The sequence below is a fragment of the Manis pentadactyla genome, chromosome 2, assembly GCF_030020395.1.
Source record: "Manis pentadactyla isolate mManPen7 chromosome 2, mManPen7.hap1, whole genome shotgun sequence".
Taxonomy (NCBI): Eukaryota; Metazoa; Chordata; class Mammalia; order Pholidota; family Manidae; genus Manis; species Manis pentadactyla.
In genome coordinates, this window is record NC_080020.1 from 17,936,664 (window position 1) to 17,956,438 (window position 19,775).

The 19,775-nt window shown below is 37.7% G+C and overlaps 1 protein-coding gene across 1 annotated transcript in view; it reads right to left on the reverse strand.

The window, feature by feature from the left end:
• The window catches only part of RNF17 (ring finger protein 17), a 111,556-nt gene that overhangs the window by 6,466 nt on the left and 85,315 nt on the right, over nucleotides 1-19,775 (reverse strand). The window contains exons 27-32 of the mRNA XM_057490477.1: nucleotides 17,554-17,673; nucleotides 16,526-16,606; nucleotides 14,213-14,338; nucleotides 13,067-13,120; nucleotides 1,857-1,973; nucleotides 502-661 (exon numbers count right to left, since the gene is read on the reverse strand). Coding sequence (XP_057346460.1) covers nucleotides 502-661; nucleotides 1,857-1,973; nucleotides 13,067-13,120; nucleotides 14,213-14,338; nucleotides 16,526-16,606; nucleotides 17,554-17,673 — 658 coding nt within the window. The remainder of the gene's footprint in view (nucleotides 1-501; nucleotides 662-1,856; nucleotides 1,974-13,066; nucleotides 13,121-14,212; nucleotides 14,339-16,525; nucleotides 16,607-17,553; nucleotides 17,674-19,775) is intronic.

Below are 19,775 nucleotides of genomic sequence, written 5' to 3' on the forward strand. Positions count from 1 at the left end.
ACAGACGCCAATCTTGGTTTTCAGGGATTGTCAACACCAGTAACTAGGTGCATCTTCCTCACAGTATAATCGTAAACATGGGTAAGAACAGATTAGAAAGAAAAAAGGGTAACAGGATTTGGCCTATCCTGACATGACACTATCACGGCTCCCCTGCCCCCACTCCAAAATTATCAGCTTGGGTGGCTTGTAATTAAAATCACTGTCATTTAGGTTTGAAGGACAACTCTCATATTTTGTGCTAGTGGCAAAACCTCAAGCTAGAAAAAAATCCCTTTTATACAGTCAGTGTTCCAGTGCAGCCTGAGTTTTGGACAGTGAGAGCACCCCAATGCAGTTCCTTACCTTCTCTAAGTTCACTTACCCAGAAGTAGGAAAAGAGACAATGCATATAGTGTGATAAAATGCCAGAAAACATTAGAAATAACCCAAATTCATGAGCCATTAACACAAAGCAACAGTTAATATGAGCACCACTTTACTCAAAACACAGCAGTCTACCTGTCCTAAAGTCGGTCAGAGGGAATGTCTCCACGTCCTTGTTAAACCGCTGCAGGGCTTCCTCCAGGCTCTCAGAGTCCCAGCCAACCCCACTGTCGTCTGTGTCACTGCGCTGGCTTAACAGATTATAGTTTTCTACAGAATCAAGGCAAATGTACACCTAAGTGGGGGGAAGGGAAGGAAAAAGGTTAAAATTCTGTAATTTTTAGTATTCATTTATATAGACAAAAAAGTTATAGAGGCAGTCAGCTAAAACCACGTGGAGGTGTTACAGCTGCCAGTGCCGCCCTGATGACCCCTTGCGGAATTCCTTTCCCACATCAACCGGAGTTGGTCTTTGTGACCAAGGGACAGAAGTACCGATATGTGGCTGCTGAGATCAGATTACCAAAGACCTGTGGCCTCTCTTGGCTGTGCTCTATATTGCTATATGAGCCTATGTGATCAGGAAAATATGCAGCCGTTTATGAGGCCAACTGAGAGACCCACGTCATGGATCTAAGCACTCTAGGGGATAGCCCATGAGAGTCTTTTTGGAAGTCTGCAGAGCCCTCACCCACCCCAACATCTTGATTGCAACTTCTTGAGAGATCCTGAGCCAGTACTTAACTAAGCAGCCCCTGGATTCCTGAATCTCATGTGTGTTGTTTCAAGCTGCTAAGTTTGGGGTAATTTGTTACACAGCAAAAAATTAAAAATTGTACTACTCTTCTAATGAAATTACAGAGCAAACTCTACTTCTGCCTCTGCAAGAATGGTTTACTGTGTAAAACAGCTGAAGGAAATGCTGGTACTACTTAATTTGTCATTTCTTTCTTTCTTGTTAGCCAAGGACACATAACTGAATTTCCTTTAGTGCGCTTATTCATTCAACCAATATTTATTGAGTGCCTGCTATGCATCAGGCAGTACTCCAGGTTCTGGGAACACATTAATGATCCAAATAGACAAAGTTGCATCCTGGCAGGAAGAAGCAGACAAAGCGGCACAGTGTGTCAGGTGATAAATGGAAAAAGAGTTGGGTGAAGAGCATCGACAGTTCAGTGTGGGAAGAGGACAGGGGAATGAACTGTTCAAAATTTCATAGGTAGAAATAGTTCCAGCTTAAAAATACAAATACTTTATATAAACATAACAAAGAAACAAACACCGGGAACCCAGCCGTGCCTTATTAACAATACTTGCCTTATTAACAAATGTCTGAAGAGGAAATTACAGGGTGGGCAAACCAGAGGTCACTAATTTTCAATTATTTAAAGTCAGGAAGATGGAAATGTGGAGAGCCAATCCTACAGTTAAAGACCAAGATTGTTTGTTATGTTTTTAAGCAACAACTTATCATTTAGATTACATACTTCATCAGGTGAGATGACATGTTTAACTTGAACAGCATAGAGTTCTTTTGGGGGAGGCAGAGATGAAGGCAAATAAGGTGGTAAAAGAGGAGTCTCCGTTTCAGACAAAAGCAATTCCTAAAACACCACAAATAAATTCAAATTTCAGAATGACTATTACAGAAATCCACATTATCAAAATTCATTACACTGACAATATTTTCAATTAGCAGGAAGCAAGCTCTCTTAGATACAGAATACCACAAAAGGATTTTCAGTATGACCAAAATGTGATGAGTGAAGAAAAGATCTTTAGTATTCTTTTGTCCCCCCAGCTAGAATTTGTGCAAAGGAACCCATATAGGAATGTTTATTTGTTTGTACATATTTACATATACATAGAGAATTCTGGAAAAATGACTGACAAATAGTTTCCAGTAAGAGCCACTGCTTATGGGGACAGGGGTGTCTGAGGTGTAGGAAGGAGGACTTTCTTCCTTTTCACATTTCTGTAGTATTTCATTTATTTTTAGAATAAGTACATATTTCATTATAAAAACTAAACTGATATATGAAAAGCCAAAAAGTGAAAGTCATCATAAAAGTGTGCTCTCAAACTTTATAAAAGCATAAGTTCTGTGATTCCCAAGAGGATCACAGCAGTTAGTGGTTATTAAAAGCAAAGCTATACTAAAATGTGGGTGGTTTTTCTTTTAGAAAGTTTCAAAAAATTCTTTAATATGGGAATTAGCATAAGAAGTAAAAGTATCACATGCAAATTTGTAGATTAATTTATTACTACTATTTAACATTTCCAAACTGGTGGCAAGACAAAACAAAGCGTATTTGAACTACTTAGTAGAGTTCAGCAAAAAGTGACTACCCATTGTTGAATTTTATTGATTTGTTACAAAGCACTTTACAATAAACATGCTATTTTTATAATCATAAGAATGAAATTCTACTAGATGATCAACCTTTTACTTATTAAAACTCTTACTTCCTGCACCAAAAAGCACAAGTGAGAAAGAAAAAACATATATTGGACTTTATCAAGATTAAAAATTTTGGTGCTTCCAAAGACACCACCAAGAAAACGAAAAGACAACCCACAGAATGGGAGACATATCTGCAAATCATGTATTTAGTCAGGGACTTGCATACAGAATATATAAAGAACTCTGACAACTCAATAATAAAAACACAACACAACCAAAAATGGGCAGAAGACTTTTTTCATTCTTTTTTATTCATTTTCTATTTATTCTAGTTTTACTGAGATGTAATTGATTAGTCCAAGGTGTACAGTATGATTTGACATGTATATACTACAAAACAATTACTACAGTAAATTTAATTATCACCTTTTATAGTTGCAGATGTGTTACATATAGTTCTGATGTGAACATTCAAGATCTACTCTCTCAGCAACTTTCAAATATACAATACTGTGCTGTTAAGCATAGTCACCATGTGATACATTATATCCCCAGGACTTACTTATAATTGGAAGTGTGTACCTTTTGACTGCCTTCACCCTTTTCTCCTACCCACCCCCAACTCCCTACCCTGGCAATCACCAATCTGTGCTCAGGTTTGTTTACATTCCACATATTAGTAAGGTCATACAGTATTTGTTTTTCTCTGACTTATTTCACTTAGTATAATGCCTTCAAGGTCTATCCATGTTGTTACAAATGGCAGGATTTCCTTTTCTAAGGCTGAATATTCCATGTGTTGACACACACAAACATCTGTATACATTCATCCATCAATGGACAGTTTTTTTCACATCTTTGATATTGTAAATAATGCTGGAATGAACATGGGGGTGCAGATATCTTTTCAAGATGGTGATTTCATTTCCTTTGGATATATACCCATAGGTGGAACTGCTGGATCATATGATAGTTCTATTTTAAAATTTTTTGAGAGACCTCCATACTGTTTTCCACAGTGGCTGTACTAGTTTACAATCCCACCAACAGTGTGCAAGGGCTCCCTTTTCTCCACATCCTCACCAGCACTTACTATCTCCTGTCTTTTGAGTAACACCCATTCTAACAGGTGTAAGGTGTTATCTCATGGTGTCTTTGATTTGCATTTTCTTGATGAATAGTGATACTGAGCACCTTTTTTCGTACCTGCTGGATAGATATATGTCTTCTTTGGAAAAATGTTTATTCAATTCCTCTGCTGATTTTTTAAATCAGATTTTTTTTTTGCTGTTGAGTTGTATGAATTCTTTATATATTTTGGATATTAATGCCTTACCGGATATATGATTTACAAATATTTCCTCCCATTTTGTAGGGTTGCCTTTTTATTTTGTGACTATTTCCTTTGCTGTGCAGAAGTTTTTAGTTTGATGTAGTCTCAGTTGTTTATTTTTATTTTCATTGCTTTTGTTTTTGGTGCCAAATCCTCAGAAGAGGATTTGAACAGAGATTTCTCCAAAGAAAATATACAAATAGCCAAAGAACACATGAAAAGATGCTCATCATTAGGGAAATACAAATCAAAAATCACAATGAGATACTATTTTACACCTATCCTAAAATGGCTGGGAAAAAAAAATCACGTAACAAATGCTGGTGAGGATTTGAGGAAAATGGAAATTCACTCATTCCTAGTATGAAAGTAAAATGGTGCAACCCCTTTGAAAACAGTCTTGTAGCTCCTTAAAATGGTAAGCAGTCACCATGCCTCAGTAGTTTCACTCTGTGTCATAACCCAAGAGAAGTTAAAATAGACATCCACATAAAAACTTGTACATGGGAGGCGGAGCCAACATGGCGGCGTGAGTAGGACAGTGGGAATCTCCTCCCAAAAACATATATACTTTTGAAAATACAACAAACACAACTAGCCCTAAAAGAGAGACCAGAAGACGCAGGACAGTGGCCAGACTGCAGCTACACCAGCGAGAACCCAGCGCCCGGTGAAAGGGGTAAGATACAAGCCCCGGCCCTGCGGGACCCGAGCGCCCCTCCCCCCAGCTCCAGGCGGGAGAACAATAGGCAGAGCGGGAGGGAGACGGAGCCCAGGACTGCCGAACACCCAGCCCCAGCCATCCAGGCCAGAGCGCAGACACAGTACATGCCCAGGGGGCCCTGGATACTGGGGGAACAGGGAGTAAGACCTCTGAGCGGGTGCCGAAGCTGATGCCCCTGTGACAAAGAAAAGCGGGGGCTTTTTGAAAGTCTTAAAGGGACAGGGACTTAACAGCTTGACGGAAACAACCCAGGTCACAGTACAGCAGCTGGAAATTACAGGGAAAACCAGGTGCACTAACCCCCTGGGCAACAGCTCTGAGACCCCTCACGGAGGCAAACAGTCAAGCAGCCCCCCCATCCATTACCCCACCGGGCGCTGCGAAAGCAGAGAAGCAGCCTGAGACAAATTCCGCCCACAGAAAGGGAAATTTCTCCCTCCCGGCCAGGCAAGACACAAAGACCCACTCTACACGCAACTACCCAACACAAGCCACTAGGGGTCGCAGTTGTCCCAATAAAGAAAGGCCAGTAGCAAGTGAAAATTTTGGCCCTCCCAGCTGACAGTCAATAGCACCTGTCAACATGAAAAGGCAAAAAAATATGATCCAGACAAGACTAACCCAGACAGCTTCAGCATCTGCTACATCTTCCCCTGAGAAGGAATCTGGGGAGATAGATTTAGCCAGTCTACCTGAAAAAGAATTCAAAACAAAAGTCATAACCATGCTGATGGACTTGCAGAGAAATATGCAAGAACTAAGGAAGGAGAATTCAGAAATAAAACAAGCTCTGGAAGGACTTCAAAACAGAATGGACGAGATGCAAGAGACCATTAATGGACTAGAAAACAGAGAACAGGAACGCAGAGAAGCTGATGCAGAGAGAGATAAAAGGATCTCCAGGAATGAAAGAATTTTAAGAGAGCTGAGTGATCAATCTAAAAGGAATAATATAAGAATCATAGGCATTCCAGAAGAAGTAGAGAGAGAAAAGGGGATAGAAAATGTCTTTGAAGAAATAATTGCTGAAAATTTCCCCAAACTAGGGGAAGAAATGGCCTCTCAGACCACAGAGGTACACAGAACTCCCATGACAAGGGATCCAAGGAGGGCAACACCAAGACACATAATAATTAAAATGGCAAAGATCAAAGACAAGGACAAAGTATTACAAGCAGCCAGAGAGAAAAAAAAGGTTACCTACAAAGGAAAACCCATCAGGCTATCATCAGACTTCTCAACAGAAACCCTACAGGCCAGAAGAGAATGGCATGATATACTTAATGCAATGAAACAGAAGGGCCTCGAACCAAGACTACTGTATCCAGCACGAATATCATTTAAATATGAAGGAGGGATTAAACAATTCCCAGACAAGCAAAAGTTGAGGGAATTTGCCTCCCACAAACCACCTCTACAGGGCATCCTACAGGGACTGCTCTAGATGGGAGCTCTCCTAAAAAGAGCACACAACAAAACACCCAACATATGAAGAAGGGAGGAGGAGGAATAAGAAGCGAGAGAAATAAAGAATCATCAGACTGTGTTTATAATAGCTCAACAAGCGGGTTAAGTTAGACAGTAAGACAGTAAAGAAGCTAACCCTAAACCTTTGGTAACCACAAACTTAAAGCCTGCAATGGCAATAAATTCATACCTTTCAATAATCACCCTAAATGTAAATGGACTGAATGCACCAATCAAAAGACACAGAGTAATAGAATGGATAAAAAAGCAAGATCCATCCATATGCTGCTTACAAGAGACTCACCTCAAACCCAAAGACGCGCACAGACTTAAAGTCAAGGGATGGAAAAAGATATTTCAAGCAAACAACAGAGAGAAGAAAGCAGGTGTTGCAATTCTGGTATCAGACAAAACAGACTTCAAAAAAAAGAAAGTAACAAAAGACAAAGAAGGACATTACATAATGATAAAGGGCTCAGTCCATCAAGAGGATATAACCATTATAAATATATATGCACCTAATACAGGAGCACCAACATACCTGAAACAAATATTAATAGAACTAAAGGAGGAAATAGAATGCAATGCATTCATTCTAGGAGACTTCAACACACCACTCACTCCAAAGGACAGATCCACCAGACAGAAAATAAGTAAGGACACAGAGGCACTGAACAACACATTAGAACAGATGGACCTAATAGACATCTACAGAACTCTACATCCAAAAGCAACAGGATACACGTTCTTCTCAAGTGCACATGGAACATTCTCCAGAATAGACCACATACTAGGACACAAAAAGAGCCTCAGTAAATTCCAAAAGATTGAAATCCTACCAACCAACTTTTCAGACCACAAAGGCATTAAACTAGAAATAAACTGTTCAAAGAAAGCAAAAAGGCCCACAAACACATGGAGGCTAAACAACATGCTCCTAAATAATCAATGGATCAATGACCAAATCAAAATGGAGATCCAGCAATATATGGAAACAAATGACAACAACAACACTAAGCCCCAACTTCTGTGGGACACAGCAAAAGCAGTCTTAAGAGGAAAGTATATAGCAATCCAAGCATATTTAAAAAAGGAAGAGCAATCCCAAATAAACGGTCTAATGTCACAACTATCGAAATTGGAAAAAGAAGAACAAATGAGGCCTAAGGTCAGCAGAAGGAGGGACATAATAAAGATCAGAGAAGAAATAAATAAAATTGAGAAGAATAAAACAATAGCAAAAATCAATGAAACCAAGAGCTGGTTCTTCGAGAAAATAAACAAAATAGATAAGCCTCTAGCCAGACTTATTAAGAGGAAAAGAGAGTCAACACAAATCAACAGTATCAGATTTGAGAAAGGAAAAATCACGACGGACCCCGCAGAAATACGAAGAATTATTAGAGACTACTATGAAAACCTATATGCTAACAAGCTGGGAAACCTAGGAGAAATGGACAACTTCCTAGAAAAATACAACCTTCCAAGACTGACCCAAAAAGAAACAGAAAATCTAAACAGACCAATTACCAGCAACGAAATTGAAGCGGTAATCAAAAAACTACCCAAGAACAAAACCCCCGGGCCAGATGGATTTACCTCGGAATTTTATCAGACATACAGGGAAGACATAATACCCATTCTCCTTAAAGTTTTCCAAGAAATAGAAGAGGAGGGGATACTCCCAAACTCATTCTATGAAGCTAACATCACCCTAATACCAAAACCAGGCAAAGACACCACCAAAAAAGAAAACTACAGACCAATATCCCTGATGAATGTAGACGCAAAAATACTCAACAAAATTTTAGCAAACCGAATTCAAAAATACATCAAAACCATCGTACACCATGACCAAGTGGGATTCATCCCAGGGATGCAAGGATGGCACAACATTCGAAAGTCCATCAATATCATCCATCACATCAACAAAAAGAAAGACAAAAACCACATGATCATCTCCATAGATGCTGAAAAAGCATTTGACAAAGTTCAACATCCATTCATGATAAAAACTCTCAGCAAAATGGGAATAGAGGGCAAGTACCTCAACATAATAAAGGCCATCTATGAAAAACCCACAGCCAACATTATATTGAATAGCGAGAAGCTGAAAGCATTTCCGCTGAGATCGGGAACTAGACAGGGATGCCCACTCTCCCCACTGTTATTTAACATAGTACTGGAGGTCCTAGCCACGGCAATCAGAGAAAACAAAAAAATACAAGGAATCCAGATTGGCAAAGAAGAAGTCAAACTGTCACTATTTGCAGATGACATGATACTGTACATAAAAATCCCTAAAGACTCCACCCCAGAACTACTAGAACTGATATCGGAATACAGCAAAGTTGCAGGATACAAAATCAACACACAGAAATCTGTGGCTTTCCTATATACCAACAATGAACCAACAGAAAGAGAAATCAGGAAAACAACTCCATTCACAATTGCATCAAAAAAAATAAAATACCTAGGAATAAACCTAACCAAAGAAGTGAAAGACTTATATTCTGAAAACTACAAGTCACTCTTAAAAGAAATTAAAGGGGACACTAACAGATGGAAACACATCCCATGCTCATGGCTAGGAAGAATTAATATCGTCAAAATGGCCATCCTGCCCAAAGCAATATACAGATTTGATGCAATCCCTATGAAACTACCAGCAACATTCTTCAATGAACTGGAACAAATAATTCAAAAATTCATATGGAACCACCAAAGACCCCGAATAGCCAAAGCAATCCTGAGAAAGAAGAATAAAGTAGGGGGGATCTTACTCCCCAACTTCAAGCTCTATTATAAAGCCATAGTAATCAAGACAATTTGGTACTGGCACAAGAACAGAGCCACAGACCAATGGAACAGACTAGACAATCCAGACATTAACTCAGACATATATGGTCAATTAATATTTGATAAAGGAGCCATGGACATACAATGGCGAAATGACAGTCTCTTCAACAGATGGTGCTGGCAAAACTGGACAGCTACATGTAGGAGAATGAAACTGGACCATCGTCTAACCCCATATACAAAAGTAAACTCAAAATGGATCAAAGACCTGAACGTAAGTCATGAAACCATTAAACTCTTGGAAGAAAACATAGGCACAAACCTCTTAGACATAAACATGAGTGACCTCTTCTTGAACATATCTCCCCGGGCAAGGAAAACAACAGCAAAAATGAACAAGTGGGACTATATTAAGCTGAAAAGCTTCTGTACAGCAAAATACACCATCAATAGAACAAAAAGGAACCCTACAGTATGGGAGAATATCTTTGAAAATGACACCTCCGATAAAGGCTTGACGTCCAGAATATATAAAGAGCTCACACGCCTCAACAAACAAAAAACAAATAACCCAATTAAAAAATGGGCAAAGGAACTGAACAGACGGTTCTCCAAAAAAGAAATACAGATGGCCAACAGACACATGAAAAGATGCTCCACATCGCTAATTATCAGAGAAATGCAAATTAAAACTACAATGAGGTATCACCTCACACCAGTAAGGATGGCTGCCATCCAAAAGACAAACAACAACAAATGTTGGCGAGGCTGTGGAGAAAGGGGAACCCTCCTACACTGCTGGTGGGAATGTAAACTTGTTCAACCATTGTGGAAAGCAGTATGGAGGTACATCAAAATGCTCAAAACAGACATACCATTTGACCCAGGAATTGCACTCCTAGGAATTTACCCTAAGAATGCAGCAATCAAGTATGAGAAAGACCAATGTACCCCTATGTTTATCGCAGCACTATTTACAATAGCCAAGAATTGGAAGCAACCTAAATGTCCATCGATAGATGAATGGATTAAGAAGATGTGGTACATATACACAATGGAATACTACTCAGCCATAAGAAAAGGGCAAATCCAACCATTTGCAGCAACATGGATGGAGCTGGAGGGTATTTTGCTCAGTGAAACAAGCCAAGCAGAGAAAGAGAAATACCAAATGATTTCACTTATCTGTGGAATATAAGAACAAAGGAAAAACTGAAGGAACAAAACAGCAGCAGAATCACAGAACTCAAGAATGGACTAACAGGTACCAAAGGGAAAGGGACTGGGGAGGATGGGTGGGTAGGGAGGGATAAGGGGGGGCAGAAAAAGAGGGGTATTAAGATTAGCATCCATAGCGGGGTGGGAGAAAGGGGAGGGCTGTACAACACAGAGAAGACAAGTAGTGATTCTACAACAGGTTGCTACGCTGATGGACAGTGACTGTAAAGGAGTAGATGGGGGGACCTGGTATAGGGGAGAGCCTAGTAAACAAAGTATTCGTCATGTAAGTGTAGATTAATGATTAAAAAAAAAAATGCAGTTCCTATGTGGTGACCTCTAATGAGTTCTACACAATGATATAAAGGACATATAAAAGTGTAGGCAAAGGGTGTGTTTGTGTTTATACAGAGGATCAAAGCCTAATTTGGCTACCCCGAAAATGAACTAAGATACGATATGAAAAAGAACTTCCAACATCAGCACTCTCGGGAAGACTCATGACAGAAGATGATCAGAAAAAAAAAAAAAAAAAAAAAAAAAACTTCAACAAAGATCCACACACTGTCACAGGTGTAGATGCACTCATCCCACCAGTTCCTGGACTTGCCATGGGAATGATGAAGGAGATATCTAAGCTGGCCTGTGCATACAGTAAAACAAAAATTGGACTGGATCTATACTGTTGGAACTCAACCAAGAATTAGGAGAAGTGCAAATTGTAGCACTCCAAAATCTTACAACCACAGACTATTTATCGTTAAAAGAACATATGGGATATGAACAGTCCCCAGGAATGGGGTGTTCTAGTTTATCTGAATTCTCTCAGACTGTCTAAGTTCAGTCGGACAATATCCACCATATCATAGATAAGTTTTCACAAATGCCTAAGGTGCCTAACTGGTTTTCTTGGTTTCACTGGAGATGGCTGGTAATTACAGGTATGCTTTGGTTAGGTAACTATATTCCTATTATGTTAATGTGTGTGCACAATTTAATTAGTCGTTTAAAACCTATACATGCTGAAGTTACTCTACAAGAAGATATGTCAAAGAAATAATCAATCTTCCCAGGTTTTCTTCTGCCTGCTACTTCTATAGCTTTTCTTCTTCCTACCTAATCACAACCTTTAAATAGAACTCGTGCCACATGTCGAATTTACCGAGTATCATAATTCTTCCAAGTGGTAAAGACACCTCAAGACAAATGCTGGGCATAGAAGCCACAGGGCATAAATATGCAAAGAAGTAAAAAGCTAACCTTTTCAAACAATAAGGCTTCTCTCTCACTTACCAACTTAACATTTCCCTGTATGGCCCCGGAAGATGACTGGTTAGCCAGAGACGGGTAAGATTCCTCAAGGGAGGAACAACCTAAGACAGGCACAGTCACAGGGGGCCATCTGGTGAGAAAATGGGGAGCAGCAGAGGTGAGGCTTAGAACCTCCCCCCTCATGTTCTGAGAGAAATCTTTGGCATACATGGATGTTTTATTGCCCTGGTCTAGCTTGGATTAACACATAGTCTACAGGCACACACCTGATCATCTACATTTGCTCTCTTACAACACTAAACTCTGTTTTCTACCTTTATCTTGTATCTACCTACCACTTCAGCATTTTATTAAAAATAATAATAATAGAGAAATGTGGTATCCACATATAAATCAAGTTTAAAAATCAAATGAATATTCATATTTGAACTGACTGTGTATAGTTCATAATGCATGAACAAAACCGAAAGCTTCTGTTATGACTGCCCTTGCACTGTTCACCATGTAACTTATTCACTATGTAAGAATTTGTACTCCATGTAAGAATTTGTTCGTTATGCATCAGAAGATTGGAGACTGACGAAAATTAGGCTTGGGGTGGATTAATGATTGTGCATTGAGTATTGACCCCCCTATACAGAAATTTATTGTGGTTAACAACTATTTGATCAATAAATATGAGAGATGCCCTCACACACACAAAAAAAAATATATATATATATATATAAACACACTTCCAATTGTAAAATAAATAAGTAACCGGGATGTAATGTATAGCATAAGGAATATAGTCAAAATATTGTAACAACTTGGTATGGTGATACCTGGTATCTAGAATTATCATGTATATTAATGTTGAATCACTGTGTTGTACACCTGAAACTAATGTAATGCAATGCTGTTGTCAACTACCCTTCAATTAAAAAAAAAAAAAAAAACTTGTACATGAATTTATTCACAATGGCAAAACAGTGAAAACAACCCACCAGTCCATCAACTGGTGAATGAACACAATGTGGTACAGCCACACAACGGAAGACTATTTAGCAATGAAAAGGACACATACTGCAACATGAATGAACCTTGAAAACTTGCCAGTGAAAGAATCCAGTCATAAAAGGCTATGTATTATATGGTCCCAGTTATATAAAATGTCCAAAATAGGCAAATCCATACAGACAGAAGATGAGTGGTTTTCAGGAAACTGGGGGAGGGGAGAATGGGAAGTGACTGCTGTTGGTATGTAGTTTCTGCTTGGGGTGATAAAACTGTTATTGAATTAGGTAGCTGTGATGATTGCACAACTCTGTGAATATGCTGAAAACCACTGAACTGTATACTTAGAAAGGTAATTTTATGGTATGTAAACTGTATCTCAATAAAGCTGTTATGAGAGAAAATGCTTTCTTTCTGATCTTGGATTAGATCTTTATATTGATGAAGTGTCCAAAGTTTCCAAAATATTTGGAGTGAAACTTACCTCAAACCTTATTTCCCAACTTTCCTCCTCATACTTTTTGTAATCTGTTGGTTTCTGAAATAATATAGTATTATTAATGAATAAAACCATCTTTAATTATATATAATAGTTTTAAAGTTCTTTTCACATTTCTCACAAAAAAACACATGCAAGTCCTTGTTGGCATGACTTAGTTATTTCAGGTTACCTATGGGAAAATCTAATGTTCTGAGTCATCTTAATATTGCAACAATAAGAATCCTCAAAATTATGCACACCAATGGTAATTCGTTTTTTTAAGAGAGTAGGAGCTGTGGGAGCTTTTCCTTTTAAATGTTCACACTGAAGAGTACAACTGGAAGAGACAGACTAAGTAATCTTTATAAAATCAGTTTAATAGATGGGACACCTTTTATGCAAACACATGGGGCACACACATACACACCTCTGCTCAAAAGGAAAAGCTAGCAGTGAGGATCACATGTACGAAGTAGTATTGTAATTTCTATTTGAGAAAAGAAAGTAATTTTCTATACTGAACTGAACACAATGTTGGCCATGTAATAAATATTTAAAAACATAACAAGTCAAAGTTTGGAGATAAATATACCTTGCTATATACAATATTAATATTATTTACGATACCCTACTTCTATATTTATGGCAGCTAGCAATGTGAAATCATATTTATAATAGGCTAATTATGTTTTTTAAAGTATTAAAAACAGAAGCACCAGGCAACTGGAAAAGGTGCTTAAAATCTTGTTACGAGTTTCCTGTAATAAGGCAAAATTGGGGAACTGTTTTAATGTCAAATAAAAGGAAAACACATTTTATGGGAAGAGAGTCCTTTTCTGGCAGTGGAATTTTAAGATTTTACAATTTACATTTCTATACTTACATAACATTGGATAACATATGGGCTTTTCAATAAGTTTGAAGGTAAACAAATATTAATTGAATCTTAATGCAATTGTAAGTGTTAGGAAATTTATAAAGCATGATATAGTGTATTGCTTTCTCAGTAAAGAATTTACAAATTCTCTAGACTGTCTTAACATATCAGAAATGTAGAACCATTAAGACTTGAGGTGTAAAATAAAATATGACATTTTAATGAGAATGTTTTTCAATAGTTTAAATTTTTATAGAAAACAGTTCACTTACTTCTTTCACTATTTCTTCAGAATGTTCAGAAGTACAATACTTATGGTGTGCCATAAAATAGGAAAGTGACATTCCATCAAAATAGAGGTGAATAGATAATTTCCCCCATGGATTGTTAGGTAATTCCTATTTAAGTTCAATAAAGAAGATTATTACTATAAAAACAAAGTTTGAAGATTAAAATTTTATAATCACCAAATACGAAATTACATTTTTGACAATCACATTATTACTGGTTTGACTGGTGACTCATTTCATAAAATTTACTTCCTGGTATTTGGGCAGGTTTTGAGGCATAATTAATTCTACTACTTTGGTTCATGTAAAATATATTTAGGTTTCCATAAGGCAGAGAGATTTCTAGTTACTAGGAAATAATTTACTACACATTAGCTTAAGATGATACTAGTAACTTATAAAAGTAGAAGGAGAAGGAAAAGGTATGTTCAGGGGTAAATAAATAGTTTCATTAAAAATCCAAAACTTGTAGGAATCAGAAGAAATTAGTAACCATCTATATAAGGAGTTATGATAATGGCTTTCAAACTCCTAAGTCCATTCACAATTATTAGGTACTGAGCTATACTTACCAGCTGTGTATACAGCTAATGAGATGATCACTTCTCATCATTTCCACTTGCTGCCACCTTAGTTTGAACTCACATCTCTACTGAGTTACTGAGTTGTATTGCCTTCCATCAGATCTCCCTGCTGCTTTCTTTTTCTACTATCCAGTTTTTACCAGTGCAGCAGAATGAAAATACTGGAAGTAAGGTCAGACCATGGTACTCCTTTGCTCAACCCCTCAAAAGGCTGCCTGTGCCAGCTTACAGCTGAAGCTCCCCAACTCTCCCCATTTCCAAGTTTTCTGTGTCGTTTCTTCGGCCCGGCTTTTGAGTTCTCCGCACCGTTCTCCTGGTAGCTGCACAGTGTCCTCTCACCATTTTAAAGTCTTTACTCAAATCTCATCTTTGCAGTGAGGTCTTTCCTGAGCACTGTAATTTAAAAATGCTCCCCCTCGTCTACTCTACCCCACCCTATTAGCCCTTCCCAGTTCATTGTTTCCTAACACTTACTGCTATCTAATAATATACCATATATTCTATGTTTTTAATTTTTTTCCCATCACTAAATGGAAGCTCACTGAAGGCAGGAATTCCTGACTGTTCAGTTCATTGCTACACCACTGGCCTAGAACAGAGTCCAGCACATGCGAGGCACTCAGTATTTCTTAGTAGTATAAAAGGTCAGAGGAGCGCACTTAGGGAAGGTTTGGTATGGCAATAAGTGCTGCATGGCGTGCACATGGCAGCCTCTGGTATACTACAAACTGTCCTGGGTTAAGCTAAGCAGCAGAGAAAGCTACTTTGATAAACAAAGACATTTTGATCTCTACCTTGCTCCCATGACCTTACACAGCAACTGAGCAACCAGAGAGAGGCTCTTGGCACTAACACAGCAACCTTAAAACATCTCTTACTTTTTCAGAGGGTCTGTGGCCCTTTTGGGATCTTTAGCATCCCATCATCACCTTTCAGACAGAAATACTTTCCTTACAGTCTGTATTTTTCTACTGGGATGCTCAAATATAGCTACAGATTAATCTTATTACCTCATTGCTCAGAAACCTCCAGGGGGTTCCCACTGAGCAACTCTACCTCTCTTAAGTCCTGTTCACAAACCACTTGTCCTCACAAAACCTCTATTATTCTAGCCAGTTATACACTCTTTCCTGAAAACATGCCACACCTGCTTCTGTCTCTCTGCCTACTTGTGCGCTCCGTTTCCCCGGTCAGGAGGACTTCACCATCTCTTCTTCAAGGGCTACCTCGATTCTCCCTGTGTCTAAGTTCCTAATACACTGGCTCTGTTTACCAGTCACTTGGCTCTCAGTGTGTTACTTTGCGGTGTGCACATTTTAGGGTTCTGTCTTGTATCTAGCTGTTCCACTAACTAGATAAGGTCTTTGAGGACAGAGATTACCTGCACTTACCACAGTGCTACATGAACAGTGCCATCCTAGAAACTAGTACATGTATTTAGATACCTCTCCAATTCTTCAATACTGCTCTCTGTATTAAAATAAACTGTTAACAAAGAACCTTCAAAATTACTGACTTTAAAGCTTATAAAAGTTCGCGGGAACTTGCTCAAAATTAGGCATCAAAGCGGTAACTATTTTCTGTTAATGAGTAATTTATGATCCCATAGGAACACTACTCAACATAAAAAATATCCCTCAAACTATGTTTCCTATAACACTTCATGGCAAATACTTAAATAATTTAAATATATGCTTTAAATATAAATTACCACAATGTGAATTTCCACCTCTCTCTTTGAAAGCAGTTCCTGAAGGAGTTCTATTGCATCTGGTTGCCAAACATTCCCAACCTATTTGGGATTAATAAATTCAGATTCTTTCATACTTTCACAAAATAAGACAGAGCAGGAAGCAAATGAAGATACACAAAAGTAGCCATAAACAGGTAACACTAGACAGTAGTACAAAACATAGTTTTCAGAGAATATCATGAGTATATTATAAAAATGATCTGAATAAACTAACAATTTGAGCCCCTCCCCACAATACTCGATTAAAGCATCTTAAGCTTAAAAAATATAAACCTACGTTAAAAACAAAGCATCATAAAAATTTTTTAAAAAGACTAATATGCCAACATAGTGCTAGGATAATGCCTATAGTGTGTTTTTACCAAGGAGCTGTGACTGTTATGTTTTACATTAAGAGGTTCACATGGCAAACAACTGGGGCCTCCTGCCAAGAGCCCACAAGGAGCCTCAGCTGCCTGCCAAAGCCACCTGAGAGCCACTCAGAGGCGAGTCCTCTCTATCCCATTCCTGCTGGACGCCTTGACAGCAGCATCGCTAGTGACCCTGAGAAAAAGCCCCTGGGCTGAGCTGCTCCAACCTGAGCCACAGTAACTACTAGACAAAAAAAGTTTATTGTTGATTTACACTATTAAGTTTTAGCTTAATTTGTTATGCAGCAAGCATTAATAAATATAGCATTCTATTGATTACCAGGTTCCAAATCGTTGAAATTTTACTTGAAGGAATAACTAAATTTTTGCAATCTTACATCTTCCAGTCTATGAAGGCATTATGACTCTTCATTTATTCAGTTGTTTTTTATATCCTTCATTGTAAATTTGTAGTTTTCTCCACAAAGCATCTTTAGCTGCCTTATTTAGTTTATTTCTAAGTATTTTACTACTTTCACTGCAACTGAAAGGGATTTCATTTTACCTTCTAAGCTCTAGAAAATTATAGCTAAAAACCTTTAAAATTAATCACCCCACAAATTACTGTTTACTCACAGGTATGGTATTATAGAGTTGACAAGGAATACAAAACTGGGGTATCTCGGGATATAGCAAAATAGGGTAAAGATGGCACTGTGGGATCTTCTCAGTGAATCCATGATCTAGATACTGAACCTGAAAGAGGAAATGATATTTATAATTAAAATGTGCTACTAAAAACTAGGGGACAGAATAGACTCCATGGTATTAAAAAAAAACAAACCAGACATCCTAGAAAGTATCTAAATCTGGATTTGAAAAATCTCCAGAAAAAGACAACACTGCATTCAGTCATCCCATAGTAATCATTGTCAACAGATTTTCTTACACATAAAGCTTTTTTTAAAAAAAACTGTGTCTGTTAGATTTACAAATTCCTTGAGAATAATCCTTTTTTTGAAGATGATTTTTAAGTTGTACTTATTTATTTTTCCAAGTATTTTAGAAGCTCTAATTCACACTTAATAATGGAGCATACTGGGTTATATTCTTATTGTTGAATTTCAGGAGTTATTTTGGATAATAGACCTTTATCAGATGAGTCTTTTGCAAATATTTTCTCCCAGTGTGGGGCTTGTCTTCTCACTCTCTTGACATTGTCTTTCACAAAGAAGTTTTTAATTCAAATGAAGTCTCCCTTATACCTTATTTCTTTCCTGTGTCATGTCTTTGGTGCTCTAAAAAGGAACTGCCACACCTGAACTCACTGAGGTTTTCTGTGCAATCTTCTAGGAGTTTTGCAGTTTTGTGTTTTACAATAGTGTCTGTGATCTATTTTGAGTGAATTTTTGTGAAGGGTGTAAAGTGTGTCTGGATTAATTTTTTTGCATGTGGATATCCACTTGTTCCAGTACCTTTTTTTGAAAAGAATCTTTGCTCCATTGCACTACCTTTGATCCCTTGTCAAAGATTGGGTGGCTATATTTATGTGAATCTGTTTCTGGGCTATTCTGTTCCAATGATCCATTTCCTTATTGTTTCACCAATCCCACAATGTCTCAATTATTGTAACTTTATACTAAGTCTTGAAGTCTGGAGGCATGAATCCTCTAGCTTTGTTCTTCTCATTTAATACTGTGTGGGCTACTCTGGATCTTTTGCTTATACATATAAGCTTTAAAATCAGTTTATCAATATCCACAAAATAACTTGCCAAGATTCTGATTGGGACTGCAGTGAATATATAAATCAAGTTGTTATTTTGACAATGCTGAGCCCTCCTATCCATGAACATGGAATCTCTCTCCATTTATTTTGATAATAATTTTTGTAGTTTTCCTCATATAGATCTTGGACATATTTAGATTTACACCTAAGTATTTTGTTTTGGGAGTTGCTAATGTAAATGGCATTGTGTTTTTAATTTCAAATTCTACTTGTTCATTGCTAGTGTATAGGAAAGTGACTGCTTCTGTATACCAACTTTCTATCCTATAATTTTGCTGTAATTGCTTAGTTCCAAAAGTTTTGTCAATTCTTTCACATTTTTCTCATAGATGAACTGTTATCTGTGAACAGTTATATTTCCTCCTTCCTAATCTGTGTGCCTTTTACAGTTGACCCCTGAACAACATGGGTTTGAACCATGCAGGTCCACTTACATGCTGATTTTTTTCAAGTAACATATTGGAAAACTTTTTGGAGGGTTGTGACAATTTGAAAAAAAATTTTCTCTACCTTACTTTATTTTAGAATACAGCCCATCAGTATAGCACAGAGAAGACAAGTAGTGACTCTAGAGTGTCTTACTACCCTGATGGACAGTGACTGCAATGGGGTGTGTGTGTAGGACTTGATAATATAGGTGAATGTAATAACCACAATGTTGTTTATGTGAAACCTTCATAAGATTGTATATCAATGATACCTTAATAAAAAAATACAGCCTATAATACATGTAACATACAAAATACATGTTAACTGTTTATATCATCACTAAGACTTCTGGTCAATAGCAGACTATTAGTAGTTAAGAATTTGGAGAGTCAAAAGTGGGCACCCCAATTCCCACATTATTCAAAGGTCAACTGTATTTCCTTTGTTCTTACATCTTGTTGCACTATGATGTTCAAAGAGGAGTGGTGAAAGAAGACATCTTGTCTTCCTCTTGCTCTTAGTGGCAATGCTTGAGGGTCTCACCATTATGATGTTAGCTGTAAGATTTTGTAGATGATCTTTATCAAGTTGAGGAAATTTCCTTTTCTTCCTAGTTTACTAAGAGGTTTTAGCATGAGTAT